At 49.2% G+C, this 16,390-nt stretch overlaps 1 protein-coding gene across 1 annotated transcript in view; it reads left to right on the top strand.

The window, feature by feature from the left end:
• The first annotated feature begins 52 nt into the window (after positions 1-52).
• Positions 53-16,390, top strand: part of LOC113916743 (heat shock transcription factor 2 binding protein) — a 98,265-nt gene continuing 81,927 nt past the window's right edge. The window contains exons 1-4 of the mRNA XM_027583609.2: positions 53-184; positions 1,400-1,662; positions 2,311-2,461; positions 14,836-14,939. Of these exons, the coding sequence (XP_027439410.1) occupies positions 1,627-1,662; positions 2,311-2,461; positions 14,836-14,939 (291 nt within the window). The 5' untranslated portion in view covers positions 53-184; positions 1,400-1,626. The remainder of the gene's footprint in view (positions 185-1,399; positions 1,663-2,310; positions 2,462-14,835; positions 14,940-16,390) is intronic.

Below are 16,390 nucleotides of genomic sequence, written 5' to 3'. Positions count from 1 at the left end.
GGCGGCGGCGGCGGCGCGCAGGCTGATGGCGTCACAAAGGCGCCGGCCGCCGCCGCTCGCCCGCGTTGTGGGGGCGAGCGCTGCAGACCTTGGCAGCGGGCGGAGCAACCCAGTCGGGGTTCGGTCGCGCCTTCACACCTCGGCTGTCTGTCGGTCGCCACGGCTCCGGGCGTTTGGCGGCGAGGTTAGCTAGCGTTGGGTCTTGGCCAGGAAGAGACGGATGGCCAATTTCAGTGGTCTAGAATCTTTAAGCCCACTCTACGAAAACTCCATCCGATCGACTGCTCACCTACGAGACAGACGGCGCCGAGTTTTTAATTGTATTGGACTCCTTGAGCCTCCAATGCGGGGTGGAGCCTGAGAAGGACGGCAGTCGTCGGGGTTATGGGCGGGATGTTGGGGACAGCCCCACTGAGGGCTCGCCCTGATCGGGGCCAGGTCTGAGCCTCTGCTGCTGTTGGAGGCAGTGCCTTCCAGCGTCCCCCGTATCCGGGTCCCGGGGCAGGGGCGGGGCAGGGGTAGGGACAGGGCAGGTCCCGGTGCACAGGATGGTAGGGTCAGGATCAGGTCCCGAAGCAGGGGATGGCAGGGTCAGGGTCAGCTCTCTGTGCAGGGCATGGCAGGGGCAGGGGCAGGGTCAGCTCTTTGCAGGGGATGGCAGGGGCAGGTCTCGGTGCAGCGGATGGGAGGGACGGGGGCAGGGTCAGGTCTCTGTGCAGGGGTTGGAAGGGGCAGGTCCCAGTCCAGGTGGTGGCAGAGACAGTTTCCAGTGTAAGGGATGGCAAGGTCAGGGGCAGATCCTGGTGCAGGGGATGGCAGGGGCAGAGGCAGGTCTTGGTGTAGGGGATAGCAGCGACAGAGGCAGGTACACGGACAGATGCAGGGGATGATGGGCTGGTACAGGTCCCGGCATGGGCGCAGAGATTCAGAGCGTGTACTTGTGAGTCTGTTCCCAGGCCTGGAGAATATTCAGAGGACTCTGGTGTTGGCTCCCTGCAATAACCCAGTACATTTGAACCCACAGGCTGGTTGTGCAATAACCCAGTACATCTGAACCCACAGGCTGCACCCTAATTTGCAGACTCGGTGGGCATGTGGGGGCAAGTGAATGGATGAGATGGCATCTTCCAATTCATGGTGGTCGTCTCAGTTGCTTAGCCAGATGGCTGGACTGACCTTCCCTATCCAGGGCAGACGAGGAGCCTGCCGTCAGAAGGCTTCGAGCCTTGCTAACGGAGCTTAGAGCCCAGCGAGGGAGCATAGTCGCCAACCCCGTGCGGGCGGTGCCCTTGAAAGCATCGTCCCTTAGTGTAGCGTCTCTTGCCAAACAGGAAAGGTCCAGTTCGACTTATTTAACTTGACACTCACACTTGGGTCTCACCGTCCTTCTACTTTGCAGTTAACGAGTTTAAAAATCCGGTTAAGCCAGGAAAGCCGACGCGGAATCTCTCCGACCCCAGCCCTCGCGCGCGGGGCCGAGAATGCCGCTCAAACTCTTCGAAGTTTGAGCCTCGCTGCTCTCCGTTTTCCGACGCCGGTGTGGACGCATTCCCGCGCTTTCGGGCGTGAGGGGTCAGAGGGCGCGCCGCTGCGCAGGCGCAGGGAGCCGAGGCTGCGGCGGCGGCCATGAGCGAGGCGGGCGGCGCTGAGGAGGCCTTCCGGGTCAGTGAGGAGGCCCAGCCTGTGTGGCGACCCGCCTGGTCTTGCCCCGTGGCTCCCCGGACTGCCCTGGGCCTCGTCCGTGGCAGGGTGGCCCCCGGGGTGGGGCTGGGGCCGCCGCCGCCGCCGCCGAGCGTGCGGGGGCTGCGCCCTGGGGCCGGGGGCGCGACGGTGGGACGCGTGGCCCGAGCCCGGCCCTCGGTGCCAGCTGCAGGGACGGCGCTGGCCGCAGGTTCCGATGCTGTGGCCTCCGCTGCGCGGGATGGGGGAGACCCGGCTGACGGCGTTCGCTGAGGGTCGCTCCGCCTGCGCGTGCCTCTGTTGGTGGCCCGACGCCTCGAAGCGCGGAGCAGGCTAACGGGGGGGCACTGAGTGGGGGCCGCTGAACGTCCGCTTCGTCTCCGGGAGCTGGGCGCCGGACGGACGGAAGCAGCGGCCGGCATCCCCCTTGGCGTTCGGGGGAGGGCTCGGGTGCAGATGGAAGACGAAGACCGGCTCCCCCTTTGAAGTTCGCAGAGCAGAGGGCGCGTCGGCTGCAGACGTGCTTCTGAGGCCGTTGCGGGCGGGAGGTGTCGAGGGAAGGAAGCCCGCCGACTCGCGCCGCAGTCGTCCGCGCGGAGACGTAACGCTGTTAAACTCTGCTTCTTCTAGCACGTGGGGACTAAAGAGGAGTTCGTTAAAGTCAGGAAGAAGGACCTGGAACGGCTGACGACCGAAGTCATGCAGATCCGGGACTTCTTACCCCGAATACTAAACGGGGAAGTGCTGGAAAGCTTCCAGAAATTAAAGATTGTAGAAAAAAGTGAGTCTTACCTCCATTTAGCAGAGTCGTGGGCGGGGACAGCAGCCTGCGCCGGCGGGTTGGTCTTACGGGAACAACCGTGGAGTGGTGGTGCATAAACCCTAATGCTGCCAAGTCCTTGTGCTGACCTTTGGGACGGTCGGGTGGGACACAGAGGGGCACCCTGGAGTGGGTAGCTCAGACGTGGAAGTTGGCATCGGGGGAGGAGTGGCCAGCTTCCTGGAGTGTGTCTTCTCTTTCCAGCTCTCACCCTTGACGTAAAAATTTGATACTCTTGTAATTGGAAAGCGCCACTCTACAACTTAGGTGCTTGTGTAAGTTAAAGATCTTGCCGCATGGAAACCTTGCATGGAGTTAAGTGTGTCTGTAGAGAGAGGTGTGTGTTTCCTTGTTTCTAGGTGAATGGACATGTCAGTTTTTTTTAAAGATTTATTTATATATTTTAGAGAACGGGGTTGGCAGGGGGGGGGGTGGGGGGGGGGAGGCAGATGGAGAGAGAGAATCCGAAGCAGACTCTCTGCCGAGCTCAAAGCCTGATGTGGGCTTGATCCCCTGACCGTGAGATCATGACCTGAGCCGAAACCAAGAGTTGGAGATGGTGACTGAGCCACCCAGGTGCCCCGCCAGCCCTGACAGGTCAGTTTCTAGCACTGATTTAAGTCCAGAATTGCCAGGACTTATCCATTCGGAGTTTGAGATTTGACCTGAGCCATTACATCAGGTATCAGTCTGGGAACCTATTAAAAGTTTTTAGATTCTGGGATCAATTCTGCACTTGCCTAACTGAGGCTGAATTACAGTTAAATCAGCCTTTGGTGCTTACAGCTGGTCTGGCACCCTGCATTGGACTACTCACCGTCCCTGCATGGTCTCTGGGAGAAGTGTTTCTGAGGGGCCCAGAGTGTTTCTCCAGCACTGGTGCAGACAGGAAGGTATCTGGACTCAACAGTACACACTTCTGGTTTGTGCAGATGGCACCTGGTCAAGAGGGCAGCCATGCACAGTTAGAAGGGAAAATGCTCATGGTCACCATAGCCCCCGTGCTGCTTAGTTTCTCTTCGGAATCTTCAGATCCACCCTGTGCTGCCCTGTGGCATGCTCTGGACGGTACGCCTGCTCCCTGCCTGCCTCTGACTTCCTTGCTGGCCGCCAGCAGGGCTCACCAGTGGAAGGCGTCACGGACGGAGCGAGAGACTGGGGTGTTTCCTCCTGCTCCTTCCATAGCTGTGACTCCCACTCTAGGACCTCCTTGACAGTCTCAGTTCTCGCTGGGCTCTGGTATCAGTTTTTCTCCGATTCCTCCATCTGGAGGACTTGGTGCTAGTCTCTCGGTGCCTCACCAGCCCCTGCTCTCCTCTCTGTAAGCAGTCCTTTCCACAAATCTCCACGTCTGGGATTTTGTCTCCCATGGAGACCCTGTGGGATATGCTCTAGGTCACTGATTATATTGTAGCTCCAGGTCATTGGCTTCTTAGTCCCTGGTTCTGATCCCATGCTCAGCCAGAGGCCTTCTGAGAGCAGCTAGTCACCCACGTGCATTTATCGTTAGGGAAGGAAGGTGCTGACCCAGAGTAGAGCGTGTCAGCGTGCTGAGTGGTTATGTCTCACTGCAAATTACTAAGCTGGCATTCTGAAAACGACATCAGGGTCTCATGAATTGATTAGCATGAGTCAATCTTTAGAGATCACAAAATCAAAATTGTGGTACATACGAGAGCGAGGGCCACAGATGAATCTGTGGTGACTTGATCAGAGTTAGACTCTAGGAGCTCTTGCCTCACGGTCCCCAGGCCCTGTAGTCATCTCTTCCCGCTCTCTGGCCATCTTGTCTTGGTTTGCTTTGCTGATGCGTCCTCTGCAGCAGCCTTTCGGCTACTGGAGCTGCCCGAGGTTCAGGCCTAGGCCCCTTGTCCTCACTCCACGGCTTTTCCATGGGCGGTGTCATGCACACACAGCTTCGGTGCCCATCTTGATGCCAGTGGCTCCTAGGTTTCGCTCTGGCCCTGGGTTTGGCCCAGACCCCCAGGCTTAGTTGGGGCCCTGTGTCCAGCTCCTACTTGGCTTTTCTTCTTGCTCGTTTCACCATCGTTTCAAATTCTCCATGTTTGTCTTAGCCTAATCAGCCTGCAGCCATCAGGAAGCACCTGTAGTCCCACGAGATCAGGTTTATTGGTTTGTTGCCACGAGGGAGACACACCCCAGAGGAACTGTGGGCATCTTGCCAATGAAAGGCTAGTGTTGCTGTGGGTTTTGGGGAAGAGTAGAATTTAGGTGAAGTGCACATTAAACCACACTTCGATGGGCTGTAAGCAAAGTAGGGCTGTGTGTGGGGCCATCACCGTATCCTACTACAGTGGGCCCAGGCCTCATTTCTTTGAAAACTACAAAGTTTAGCTCGATGTAGGATATTGTGTCCGGAAATCCCTCATTTGGAGCTCTGCAGCTAGCTAGAAATCAAGGCTGCTCCCCTTTGTCCTAGTTACTTCGATCCTACAGGGACAGTGGGATGTTTCCTTTTTACTGGTATAATTCCAAACAACAGAATTTCTGACGGTCTGGGATTTTATAAAATAAGCTTTTTGTGAATAAGAAATCAGCAGTCACTGAAAGGGGTCTTCATGATACTTTACTGTCCAGTCTGTTCTTGGGAGAAACATTGTTTCCTGTTCACTTGGAGGCTGGCTTTATACCTCTGTTGACGCAGCCTAACAGACTGCAGGACAGATTTCTACTTTCTTACCTCTGACTCATGCTGTCCATCCCCTTACCCCACCGCAGACCGGGCTTCCTCAGTCCCCCCAGGGCCTAAGCGTCCACCTGGAGGCCTAGGATCCTCTTCCTTGCCCACCTCTCTTCGTTATTCACTCTCTTTCCAGCCCCCCAACCTCTCTTCCCATAAGTCCTGCACATTTCCCCTCGTGGCTGTGTCCTGAATTCACTAGCCTGCCTCCACTGCCACCACCGAGCCCAGGCCACCATCGTGTTCCCCGAATCTCTGCCCCCCGTCTGTCCCCTCATTGTCACTTTCTAGTCTGTCCTGTACACTGTCGCCTGCGTAGTTTTTAATAGTTAAGTTTGGTTATGTCATTCCCCTGCTTATGTCTTCAATGGCTTCTCCTTGCTTTTAGGATAAAGACCAAAAAAACACCTCCTCCCAAAACACTACCACCCAAAAACCTAAACAAAATGGTATGGTGGCTCGAAAGACTTTGTATTATTGGACTTAGCCTCAGGTGCAGACTCACGTCCTTATCTGACTGCCTAGATAAGCTCTGTCCTCCTGTTAATCCTGTCAGGTGTTCCTACAGCACGTGGTACTGTGCTTCAGATGAAGTCGCTTCATTGTCATCCTACTGTGTAAGTGGGCGGGAGGGCAGGGCCCCTGTTTTTGCCCCCTGTTGTGTTCTCTGTGCCTGAGTATTTGGTCCTGAGAGACTTCCCACCCCGTCTCTGTATGTTCTTCTTTCTAAATTGCTTGGTATCTCACGAAGCTAGTGTGCTCTAGGCACCTGGGTGTTAAGAGAAAGGGAGGGTCAAAGTGGAGAAAGGACTTGGTACAGGCTTGTGCTGGAGGCTTTACTGTGAACTTTGAACTTGAGCTGGCCCTTGGAGCCTTCTGCTTCTCTGGCCTGAGACCTGGCCTAGAAGATGTCCTCCTAGGGCATCTTTTACTCATTTTTGGCTGCTGAATTTTTGCTACTTCGGTGACATGAAGGAAAACAAAGATTCCCTCCTTTTTCTTTTTGTAGAGACTGGGTCCGGTGACTCTTCCCTGGGCCTTCTGAGACAAATCACATGAGCCATGGCCTTGAGAATGGCTCCCCCAGAGACAATCCAAGGATCACAAGGAGGCAGCAAGAGCTGTAGGACATGTTGATCCCTCTGCCTTCCTGGCCCCGTAGTCCAGGAGGGCTCTTGGCTTTGACCAGTATCAAAGCTTCCTTTGCTTCTATAGTGGGTGTATGCTTCTCAGCTTAGCAAGTGGCAAAGGGCAGCACAAAGGGAGGAATGAATGCAGGCCGGGCGAGAGGAGAGGGCAACTATACCTGGTTCGAGGGGAAGCTTCTTTTGGAGTGTAGGTATGGTTGGCTTGGATGGGCTCAGGCCCGAAAGGACCCACGTTGATAAAACGAGTGCCAAGTAGTGAATGGGACTTCATTCTGACTCTAGCATAGTAACTCCCTTTAGGAAACCGGGCAGGTAGATGGTGGAATTTGGAAGCGTACTGGCTAGGCTGTTGCCTGAAATCTTCTGGGAGTAGATGAGCATTGAGGAGTGAGGCATGCTTTGTTAGAAGGATAAGAGGAAGGTGTTTTCAGCTGGGCGATGGCGGGTGTGAGAGTCACAGGTGGGAGAGACGGCAGAGGTGATTGCTGGCTGAGAAGCTCGTTTTGCTGCTTAATATGTGGAGCAAGGATTGGGGTATAGCAGAGTCAAGGTCATTAAATGTCAGTGGCTTATAGAAGACGAAATAATCGTAGCTTATTGTTTTTAATTTGAGATGAGCGGCAGGTGGAAGTTACCCCATGGAAATGATATCAAAATGCGACTAAAATTACATTTTCAGGGGAATGATTTTCGTATCTGAGTGAAGGATAAGTTGGAAGAATTGGGTGGAAGATGAAGGAGAATTAATGATAGAGTGCTCCCCAAGGAAGGTCTTGGACTCATCCGAGTGTGGGAGTATGGCTGTGCAGATGGCGTGGAAGGGACGTATGAAGAAATGGTTAGTCTTGGTGAAGAAGGGAGGGCAGAGCTCGGCAGCGGAAATACGGAGCAGCCTGTACACCGCTTTGGACAAACTCCCAGGTGTTTCCCTGTCTGTAAAATGGGGACAGGAGTTGGCGAGGCTTAAGATGAGACTGTCTTGAGCGCCTGGGTGGCTCAGATGGTTAAGCATCTGCCTTCGGCTCAGGTCATGATCCCAGGGTCCTGGGATCGAGTCCCGCATCGGGCTCCCTGCTCCTTGGGAGCCTGCTTCTCCCTCTGCTTCTCTCTCTCTCTCTCCCCCTCTGTCTCTCATGAATAAATAAATAAAATCTTAAAAAAAAAAAAAAAGATGAGACTGTCTTTGGGAAGCGCATGGCGTCGTGTGGGGCTCCAGGGGCGCCCTCAGGGAAGAGGACCTGTTCAGGTGGAGGGGGCCACTGAACGTTTGGTGGAGTGAAGGAAGTGCTCTGTTCTTGACCCGGCACTCTCCGTTCTGGCTTGAACAGCGTCACTCTGAATTTAGAAAAGGTGTAGGGAGCTTTGGAGTACGACTGACCTCGTTTGAATTCTTTTTCTTATCTGTGTACTATGGGGGTACCCATGGTGTCCTCATGCCTCCATAAGATGACTTGGCAAAGCAGAGCCTTGGAAGTACTTGGTAAAAGTCAGCCCACCCCCTTGTCTCTCACCCTTTAGCATCTGTTCATCTAACAATGGCGGAGTTATTACCGCGTCAATGTGTGTCAAAATGTTTGTTTTAAACCAGAGTCCTATTTTTTAAAGACTTATTTATTTTAGAGAGAGCTCGTGTGCACACGTGCAAGTGGGGGAGGGGCAGAGGGAGAGAACCTCCCATCCAAGTACTAACCAGGCCTGACCCTGCTTAGCTTCCGAGAACAGAGGGAGAGAACCTCAAGCTGACTCCCTGCTGAGCGTGGACCCCCCCCCCCCCAACTTGGGGCTCGATTGCACAACCCTGAGGTCATGATCTGAGCTGAAATCAAGACTTGGTCGCTAACCTACTGAGCTACCAGGTACCCCTAGAATCCTATTTTTTAAAAAATAAAATCCTATTTAGTATGTGGTTCAATATGTAAAATAGATAAAAGTTGTATTTTTTGCATATTTAAAAAATTCTGTTTAGAACATTACTTGTAAAATCGGTACAGTGGAGGTGTTTTGATGAAAACAAAATATAATATTAGAGATTTCGGAAATCAGATGCAGTACCATCCTCAGGGTCCAATTTCTGTTTTTAGTTTTGGTTGTTAGGTAACAAGGAAAAGACAAATCACAGAGATAAGGAATTGCAAATGGTGAAGTTTTTAAGCATTTCACTTTGAAGCATCAGGATGCTTTTCAATGAGACATCCGGAAGCTTGAAGCCAGTGGGGTCAGACGTTTTTGTCTCACAGTGAAGTCACAAGGTCTAATAATTCCTTGCCTGTCTTACTGGCACGGGTTCATTTGGAGAGAGATGGTGGAAAAGCCATTTGGTCTCTCCTATAGAATGCTTTTCAAATGCATATGCTGCCTTTGCCATGTTAGAGGATATAATTTAGAAACAACTCGATGATAAATTTAGAAACAAATCTTAGTGGCAGGTGTCAGATACTCAACCCAGAGTCTCTGTTGGAATTATGTAACATTTCCTGTTGACATCAAACATAAATTGCAGTCTCATTTCTGACACTTTAAAATCTGCAACATTAGTTTTGACCTTCTAAAATTTACTTAAATTCATGTTTAAGTGTTAATACTGTGAACCGGCCTTGTTTTGTTCCGTGAACATCAGTAATGAATATAAACTAGTGCAACCATGATACACTGGGGGGAGATTTGACTGATTTTCTCTTGGAACAGAAAAAAAGTTATTTTGTGTAATTTAAAATTTGTGCATGTCACCATGGTCCAGTAGAACTTTCTGTGATGATGAAGGTATTATGTGATTCATGTTGTCCCTGTCTGTTTAAAAAAACAGCCACTAGCCACATGTGGCCAACTGGCCCTGCACCAGTCATTGAAAAGTCAACCTTCCCCTCCTGTACTACACGGTTGGTTTTGTTCTCAATGGCTGTGTATGTGTGGATTTGATTCTGAATTCTTCATTGGTTTTATTATTTATTTTTATATTGTTATTAGTATTTATTAGTTTTTATATTGATTTTTTACTTCGTTGTGTTTTATTCCAGCTCCCTGATAAAATTCTTTCTGCCTTTTTGTTGGAACATTAACCACAGTTATTTTAAAGTCTGAATCTGGTAAATCCATTAGCTGGATCATCTTTTGGTCTGCTTGTAGTGTCTATTTTCCCTCTTGGTAATCGTGGTAATTTTTACTGATTAATGGATTTTTTAAAGTGAAAACTTGTAGAGACTTTGGATGATAGTATTTTTCTCTAGCAAGTCGTGCACGACACCCCCGCCCCCCAATGTCTGCCCACCTCTGCAGCCTCTGTGTGCCCACTTACGCATTGCTGAGCACCTGGGAGAGGGAGACGGCTGTGCCGTCAGCCCATTTTTCTGTGCTTCCATCTCCTCCGGGATCATGGCCACCCTAAGTCTTGGCTGTCCGACAGCTCTGTCCTGAATTTTCATTTCGCAGCTCCATGCCACCGCTGACCGCTCTGCCCAGCTTTGCTGCCTCTGCCTGTTGTGCTGCTTTGGAATATGTCAAAGTCCCTGGGAGGAGTGGGGTGGGAGGCTGGGCTCCTGCACCTCGGTGCATGTTCGCCCTCTCTAGGTCCTGGCCTGAGGGCCCCTGTGAGTCAGTAACTCTCACCTTCAGAGGAGTTAGTTTTTTTAAATTCTGCTTTTCTAATTATTCTCAGTGGGAAGATTGATCTGATGATTGATCCATCATAGCTGGAAATGGAAGTCCTTCCATATAGGTGGTTGTGATTTTTAAATTGTTAAAAACACATCGTAATGTCATACAGTAAAGATAGGCGGTGGAGATGTTCCAAATTAAAGGAGGCTAAAGATAAAACCAAAGGCCATACCTGATCCTAGACTGGTCGTTGTATTGGGAAGGAAGATTGGCAGAGATGACACAATGGAGAAGGAAACGTCCCAGGTCTCCTCTCGTCCCTGGTCCCTGTGGAGCCTGTCACTATCCAAATCTAACAGGAAGCAAAAAGCCAGGAATCCCGGGTGCTGTGGATGATGACTTTAGCTTCTGGGGAGCACAGAGCAGGGTGGAGAATGGATCTAAAGGGCACGTGGAGATGGTCCAGCGTATAGTGGCCTGGGAGAGAAGAAGAGAGACTTACAGGGGCTTACGGACAGAGGAGGGGAAGGTAGCCAAGATGGAGAAAGTAGAGACATACGTTATTTGAGTATATCACTCCTGACACCCAGTCGTTAACTTCGTATTTGTATGCCAATAAATGAAAACATTTCCTGACTCTCTGGTTTGAAAAGTACGTTAGCAAAACTCATTTGATTGACTTCAGCAAGACTGATCTTAGTATTTTGTGATGGTATTTATTTTCAAGTGTTCAGTGAATGTAGTTGATAAGTCCATCAGGGAGGTGTTCACTCTCTGCCTGGCATCTGTCAAGCACAGCTAGGTAATGTAGGGGTATGCAAAGGACAAAATCTGACCCTTTTCCTTGGTAATTGACAGGTAGACCAAGGAGCTCCAACCCTCAGATGTTGAAGTTAGTGATACAAGGTGCTGCCAAGTCCATTGGCAATGCCAGTATAGAACAAATTCCTGTTAGTCACACATTTTCTTCATCTTATAAAAGATAACTCAAATGGCCTTTAAGTTAGAAGATGAAGAGTGGTTTGGGGAGCAGATTTTTAGCAGTGCAGGAAAAAAAATGCTATTTCCATGCTCTGGTTCCAACTCTTTCCCCTCACCCACCCCCTTTGAATTGTTTTAAAAAAATTGACAAAAGTGTTGTTTGGCTGGCTTATAGTGGGTAGAAGGATTTGAAATGCACTTAAGCTCTTTAACTGAAGCCCCCACCCCTTTTTAATGAACGCTGAAATAGTCTCATTTTTTCATTTTTTCACTTTTTTTTTTTAAAGATTTTTATTTATTTATTTGAGAGAGAGAGAGAATGAGAGATAGAGAGCACGAGAGGGAAGAGGGTCAGAGGGAGAAGCAGACTCCCCGCCGAGCAGGGAGCCCGACATGGGACTCGATCCCGGGACTCCAGGATCATGACCCGAGCCGAAGGCAGTCGCTCAACCAACCGAGCCACCCAGGCGCCCTCATTTTTTCACTTTTTGAACTTAAATTGTTGACAGGCTGATTAAGTGAAAACGAGGTCTTTAGGGTGGTGAACCTGATCCAGAATGACTGGTGTCCTTATAAAAGGGTACATTTGGACACAGAGACAGACGTGCACGGGGAAGCTGATGTGAAGAGACTGGGAGAAGGCCCAGTGACAGGGAGGCAGTTGGGAATTCTGGGAGATCGAGGCTGCTGAAAGGTGGAGGAGCCAGGGAAGGATCCTTGCCCACAGGTTCCAGAGAGAGCCTGAGCCTGCTGACACTCTGGTCTCAGGCCTGTAGCCTCCAGAACTAGGGGAGATGTTTCTGTTGTCATAAGCCATCCACTTTATGGTGCTTGGTTACATACCTTCCAAATCTCAATTCACAGTAAAGATGGGGTCTATTAGCAGCGAACTGTAAAATCTTTTCTGAACCTATTAGTGATATGAAGGGAGAAGTTAAGAGCTATTAAAACCCCTTTATTTTGGATTTGAGACTTTAAGCTGTTTTGGTCAAAACCAATCCTTTCATATTAACACAAAACAACTGATAGTTTATTATGCTTGTTATAAGCATGCCAGGTGGTAAAGAAAGGGTAGGAGACATTGATCCCTTTCGTATGGTTTACATTTCTTTGCTCAGTGTTTTGGAAATGCTGCTTTTCCTTTGTAGCTCGGTCTCCTCTCGGTAATAGTTCTCTCTGCCCTTCCGGTGAATAAGTTAAGCATGAAGAGATACAGCCATTCTCGTGTTCTTAAAACTTTCAAAAAAAGATTGTGAATTTCAGAAGCCGTATCATATGGAAGTGGCCTGTGATGCAGATTGTTTCTATATATTGGGAGTCTGTCTTGGCCACCCTTTCATTCGGTTAACAGTTAAATGGAGATTTCTCCTTCATTGTGAGTGCTAACGATGAGCAGTTCGAAGACAGTTTGGGCTGAGTGGCAGCTTCTCCCCTTTTCTGGTGTGGAGGCTGGGTAAGACAACGTCTTGACTGCGCAGAATGTGTCACTCACTGTCCATATTCTTTCTGCCCCTGGTGTTTTAAAAAAAAAAAAAAATCACAGAAGCGGTATATTCTCATTAGGAGACATAGAACCAAAGTGGCTGTGTATTTTTTTCTACTCAAGGATTAGCAGAAGGAATGGGTAGAGAAGTGAAATTCATTTGTGTGGCAAATATTTGTTAAATTCCATGCACCATTGTAGGGATTTGGGGTGTATCAGAAAACGAACCCTGAAAATGCCTGCCTTGTGGGGTTTGTTCAGGGTGGCAGGCACTGCTGGGGGCCAGGCTGAGAAAGCAAGGGTTTGCCGGTCTTGTTGGAAGGTGGCGGCAGTGCTCCCAGCTGGCCACAAGGCGGCGGCCTCGTGCAGCAGAAAGGCACCTGCCGCCTCCGGGTGTTGGGGGTGGGCAGGTGTGGCGCCCAGGGTGCTGACTTTGAATTCTCGGGGGTGCCTGGGGGAGAGTGGGACGTCTGACGCTGTCCCCTCATTATAGTAGCCTGTGGAAGGTCATGTACGGCTACACGGAGCAATTATGAAGTTGCCCTAATGAAAATCTTTTGGGTGGCCAGTATTAATTCCCACATATTTTTATACACAGTAAGGCTTGTAGAGATGGAATTTTATATCTTCTTTGCCACGTTTGAGTGACATACAGCTTTAATGATACACAAAAATTGAAAAGTGAACCGCAAAGAAAAAGTTTGCAGCACTAGTAATTTTATTGTAGTTCCTTTTTTTCATTTTGTTTTTTGGTGACCATACGCACGTCATAGTTCATTCATAATTATAACTACGTAAGTTTTCATTTAACATTGTGACGCAGGGCAGCTGTGTAGCTTTTAAAGCATAGCCCTTGACTGATAGTTGATTTCTTGGGCAGCCAGCATTTGGAGGGCAGAGTAGAATTCCGGGGAGAGTCCCACAGTGTGATTGTAGAAGGGAAGATTTGAGGCAGAAGAGATAGTCCCACTTTACTTCACGTGGTTTCTGAGAAATGCATTTTAAGAGAAGTTCTGCCAGCTGGTTTCATAATCTGTAACTGAATATTTAGCATTAGGTGCTCATCTTCCCTCTAGGGCAAAGGTTCCCTGGGAAATGCAGACTCCCTTCATTTCTCCAGAGCTCTGGGTTTGCCCCTGCTGTTCTTGGCAGCCCCCCCCCCCCCCCGCCTTCTCCGAGTCTGGCCATGAAGCCGCCCGCCTCCTCTTGTCTGCCCTCACTGGACGGAGCGCTGTCAGCCATCTCCCCTCTCAGGTGGGGGGAGGTGCCAGTTTTCAGGCTGCTGCCTCCCACTGCCTTCTGTTTTTTCCGCCCCCACGTTCCTGAGGCTGGGCTCCCTCATTGGTGTTCACTGGTTTTGTGTTGATTTCATTTTGTTAATGACCAGAGACCAGGCTGTTGTCCTGAAGCGCTTTCTCAAAGTCTCTTCCCGGACCAGTGGCATCTGCCTCACCTGGGAACTTGCTGGAAGTGCAGATGCTCTGGCCCACGTCAGGCCTGCTGAATCAGAAACACTGACGATGATTGGGGTGGGGGGGAGGGGGCAGCAGCCTGTGTTTGAACAAGCCCTGTAGAGGATTCTGGTGGACACTAGCATTTGGGAATCACTGTCCACAAGCATTGCTACTTTCATCAGAGAAGGTACGCCATTAACTCTGAGTACTGTATTCCACCTCGAATCTCAGTATATACGGTAGCATAAAAATTGATGATTTCTTAGTGCCTGAAGTCAAGACGCTTAAAATTTTAAGTTCTATATTTCTTTGCTTTTAAATGTCAGTATTTCTGCATCATAATATCTTTCATTTAAAGTTGATAAAACTTTTGATTTCAGACATTAAGGTGGATGTCTTGGGGATTTTTGTTGGCGATTTGAATCACCATCTAAATGAATCTGGTGGAGAGGAAGAAAGCCATAGTTCCCTGCTTTCACTGGGCCTTTTCCTGTCTGCTCACCATTGCTGCCAGCCCTCCACTGACTGCCACTGCAGTTCTTCCTCCTGAGTCAGTCTGCCAGTTGGTGAGACGAGCGCTGTGAATCAGCCCCGGCTGGCGCCGTCTCCTCGCTGAGCTGCCTCCCGCTTTTGATGGAGCAGATACAAGTCTGCCACGAGACAGTCGGGCTTCTCAGCCCTGCTTTCAATCTCTTACATAACCCACTTCCTTAAAACCTTGAGTACAAGTCTGGCAGTAAGATGAGGTCTTAACAACATAAGACTGAAAACAACAACAACAAAAGTACTTTCTGGTATGGGCTAAAAACTGATAGAAACCTGAAAAGCAGAGCTTTCAAATGTTGGCCACCGAAGGACCGGTTCTGTGACTAATCCCACCTGAGCAGCCAGTGGCCCGTTTTCCTAAGATGTTAGGCACATTGGATTCTTAGAGGAGATTCGTGACTTGAAACATTGAGTTATTGTCTCTCTTCTAGAACTGGAAAGGAAAGAGCAAGAATTAGAGCAACTGAGAATGGATTGTGAGCACTTCAAAGCCCGCCTAGAGACCATGCAGGCTGACCGCATGAGAGAGAAGAAGGTACGATGCTCACAGACCGAGCTTGCAGAGTGGTGTGGCTGGTGGCCGTTCTAGCCCGTAAGCCTCAAGACAGTGTATTTTAAAATATATGGAATTCTGGGGGCGCCTAGGTGGCTCAGTCAGTTAAGTGTCGGACTCTTATTTTGGTCATGATCTCAGGGTCGTGGGATCGAGCCCCGCATTGGGCTCAGCGCTTAGTGTGGAGTCTGCTTGAGATTCTCTCTCTCTCTTCTGCCCCTCCCCCTCCCTGTGCTCTTGCATATGTGTATGCACTTTCTAAAATAAATAAATGAATCTTAAAAAATAACAAAATGTATGCAATTCTGAATGGGTTGGAGAATAGTCGAACATTGGGATTTTATAACCATTTAATGTGGAAAATATTTACTGGGTGCCTTGTGATTGTCACTTCCTGTTAACTTTACTTTTATTACTTTTTTTTTTTTAAGATTTATTTATTAGAGAGCGTGTGTGTGGGCACTTGAGCGCAGGGGTGGGGGTACAGAGGGAGAGAGAGAAAGAGAGAAGTAGACTCTCCACTGAGCGTGGAGCCAGATGCGGGGCTCTATCTCAGGGCCCCCAGGATCATGACCTGAGCTGAAATTAAGAGTCAGACACTCAACCAACTGAGCTACCCAGGCACCCCTAATTTTTATGTTTAATAGACCACTTCAGGGGCGGCTGGGTGGCTCAGTTAAGCGTCTGCCTTCAGCTCATGTCATGAGTCCTGGGATAGAGCCCTGCATCAGGCTCCCTGCTCAGCGGAGAGCCTGGTTCTCCCTCTGCCCCTCACCCTGCTCATGCTCTCTCTCACTCTCTATCAAATAAATAAATAAAATCTTAAAAAAAAACCAAACACTTCAGAATATTAGAAGTCACAGTATGATAAGAATCTTGAAAAAAGTGCACATAAAAATTTATAATCAGAGACGTATTAACTACAAATATTTGTAATTAACTTAGGGGATCGTTTATTGATATTTTAGAAATAACCAATATGTTTTATTATTTGCTGAGACTAATAGTATTTCTTTCAAATTACAGATTCTTGCTTTTTGTATGGAATACATTATTTCCTCTTTTCTTCTGTAAAACTAAACTATCCTGCCACTTGTGATGAAAATCGGAGCGTGTGTTTTTATTTTTAAATAGTAAAACAAGAACAGTACTAGTAACAGCAGCTAGTATATGTTGTTTCCTGTGCAAGTTCAGCTGTGCCCTCTGACAGGCGCTTCAGCTGCTGACCTTGGCCTTTGTCTTCTCCATGTGTTTTCAGAGTTAACTCCGCACCATTCACAGTCAGCTGACTCACTTGCAGGGGACTGCCCATGTTTGCTTCTTTCTGTATTTGATGTGTTAGGAAAGAGTTGCTACTTTTGTGATAATAAAAGGGAAGTTGTTGCAACCATTGTATATATATTATTTCAGGAAACTTTTTAAAGAAAAATGAA

Source organism: Zalophus californianus, chromosome 1, assembly GCF_009762305.2.
Source record: "Zalophus californianus isolate mZalCal1 chromosome 1, mZalCal1.pri.v2, whole genome shotgun sequence".
Classification (NCBI taxonomy): Eukaryota; Metazoa; Chordata; class Mammalia; order Carnivora; family Otariidae; genus Zalophus; species Zalophus californianus.
Note: the sequence above shows the minus strand (reverse complement) of the source record. Positions and strands in the feature narration are given on the sequence as shown.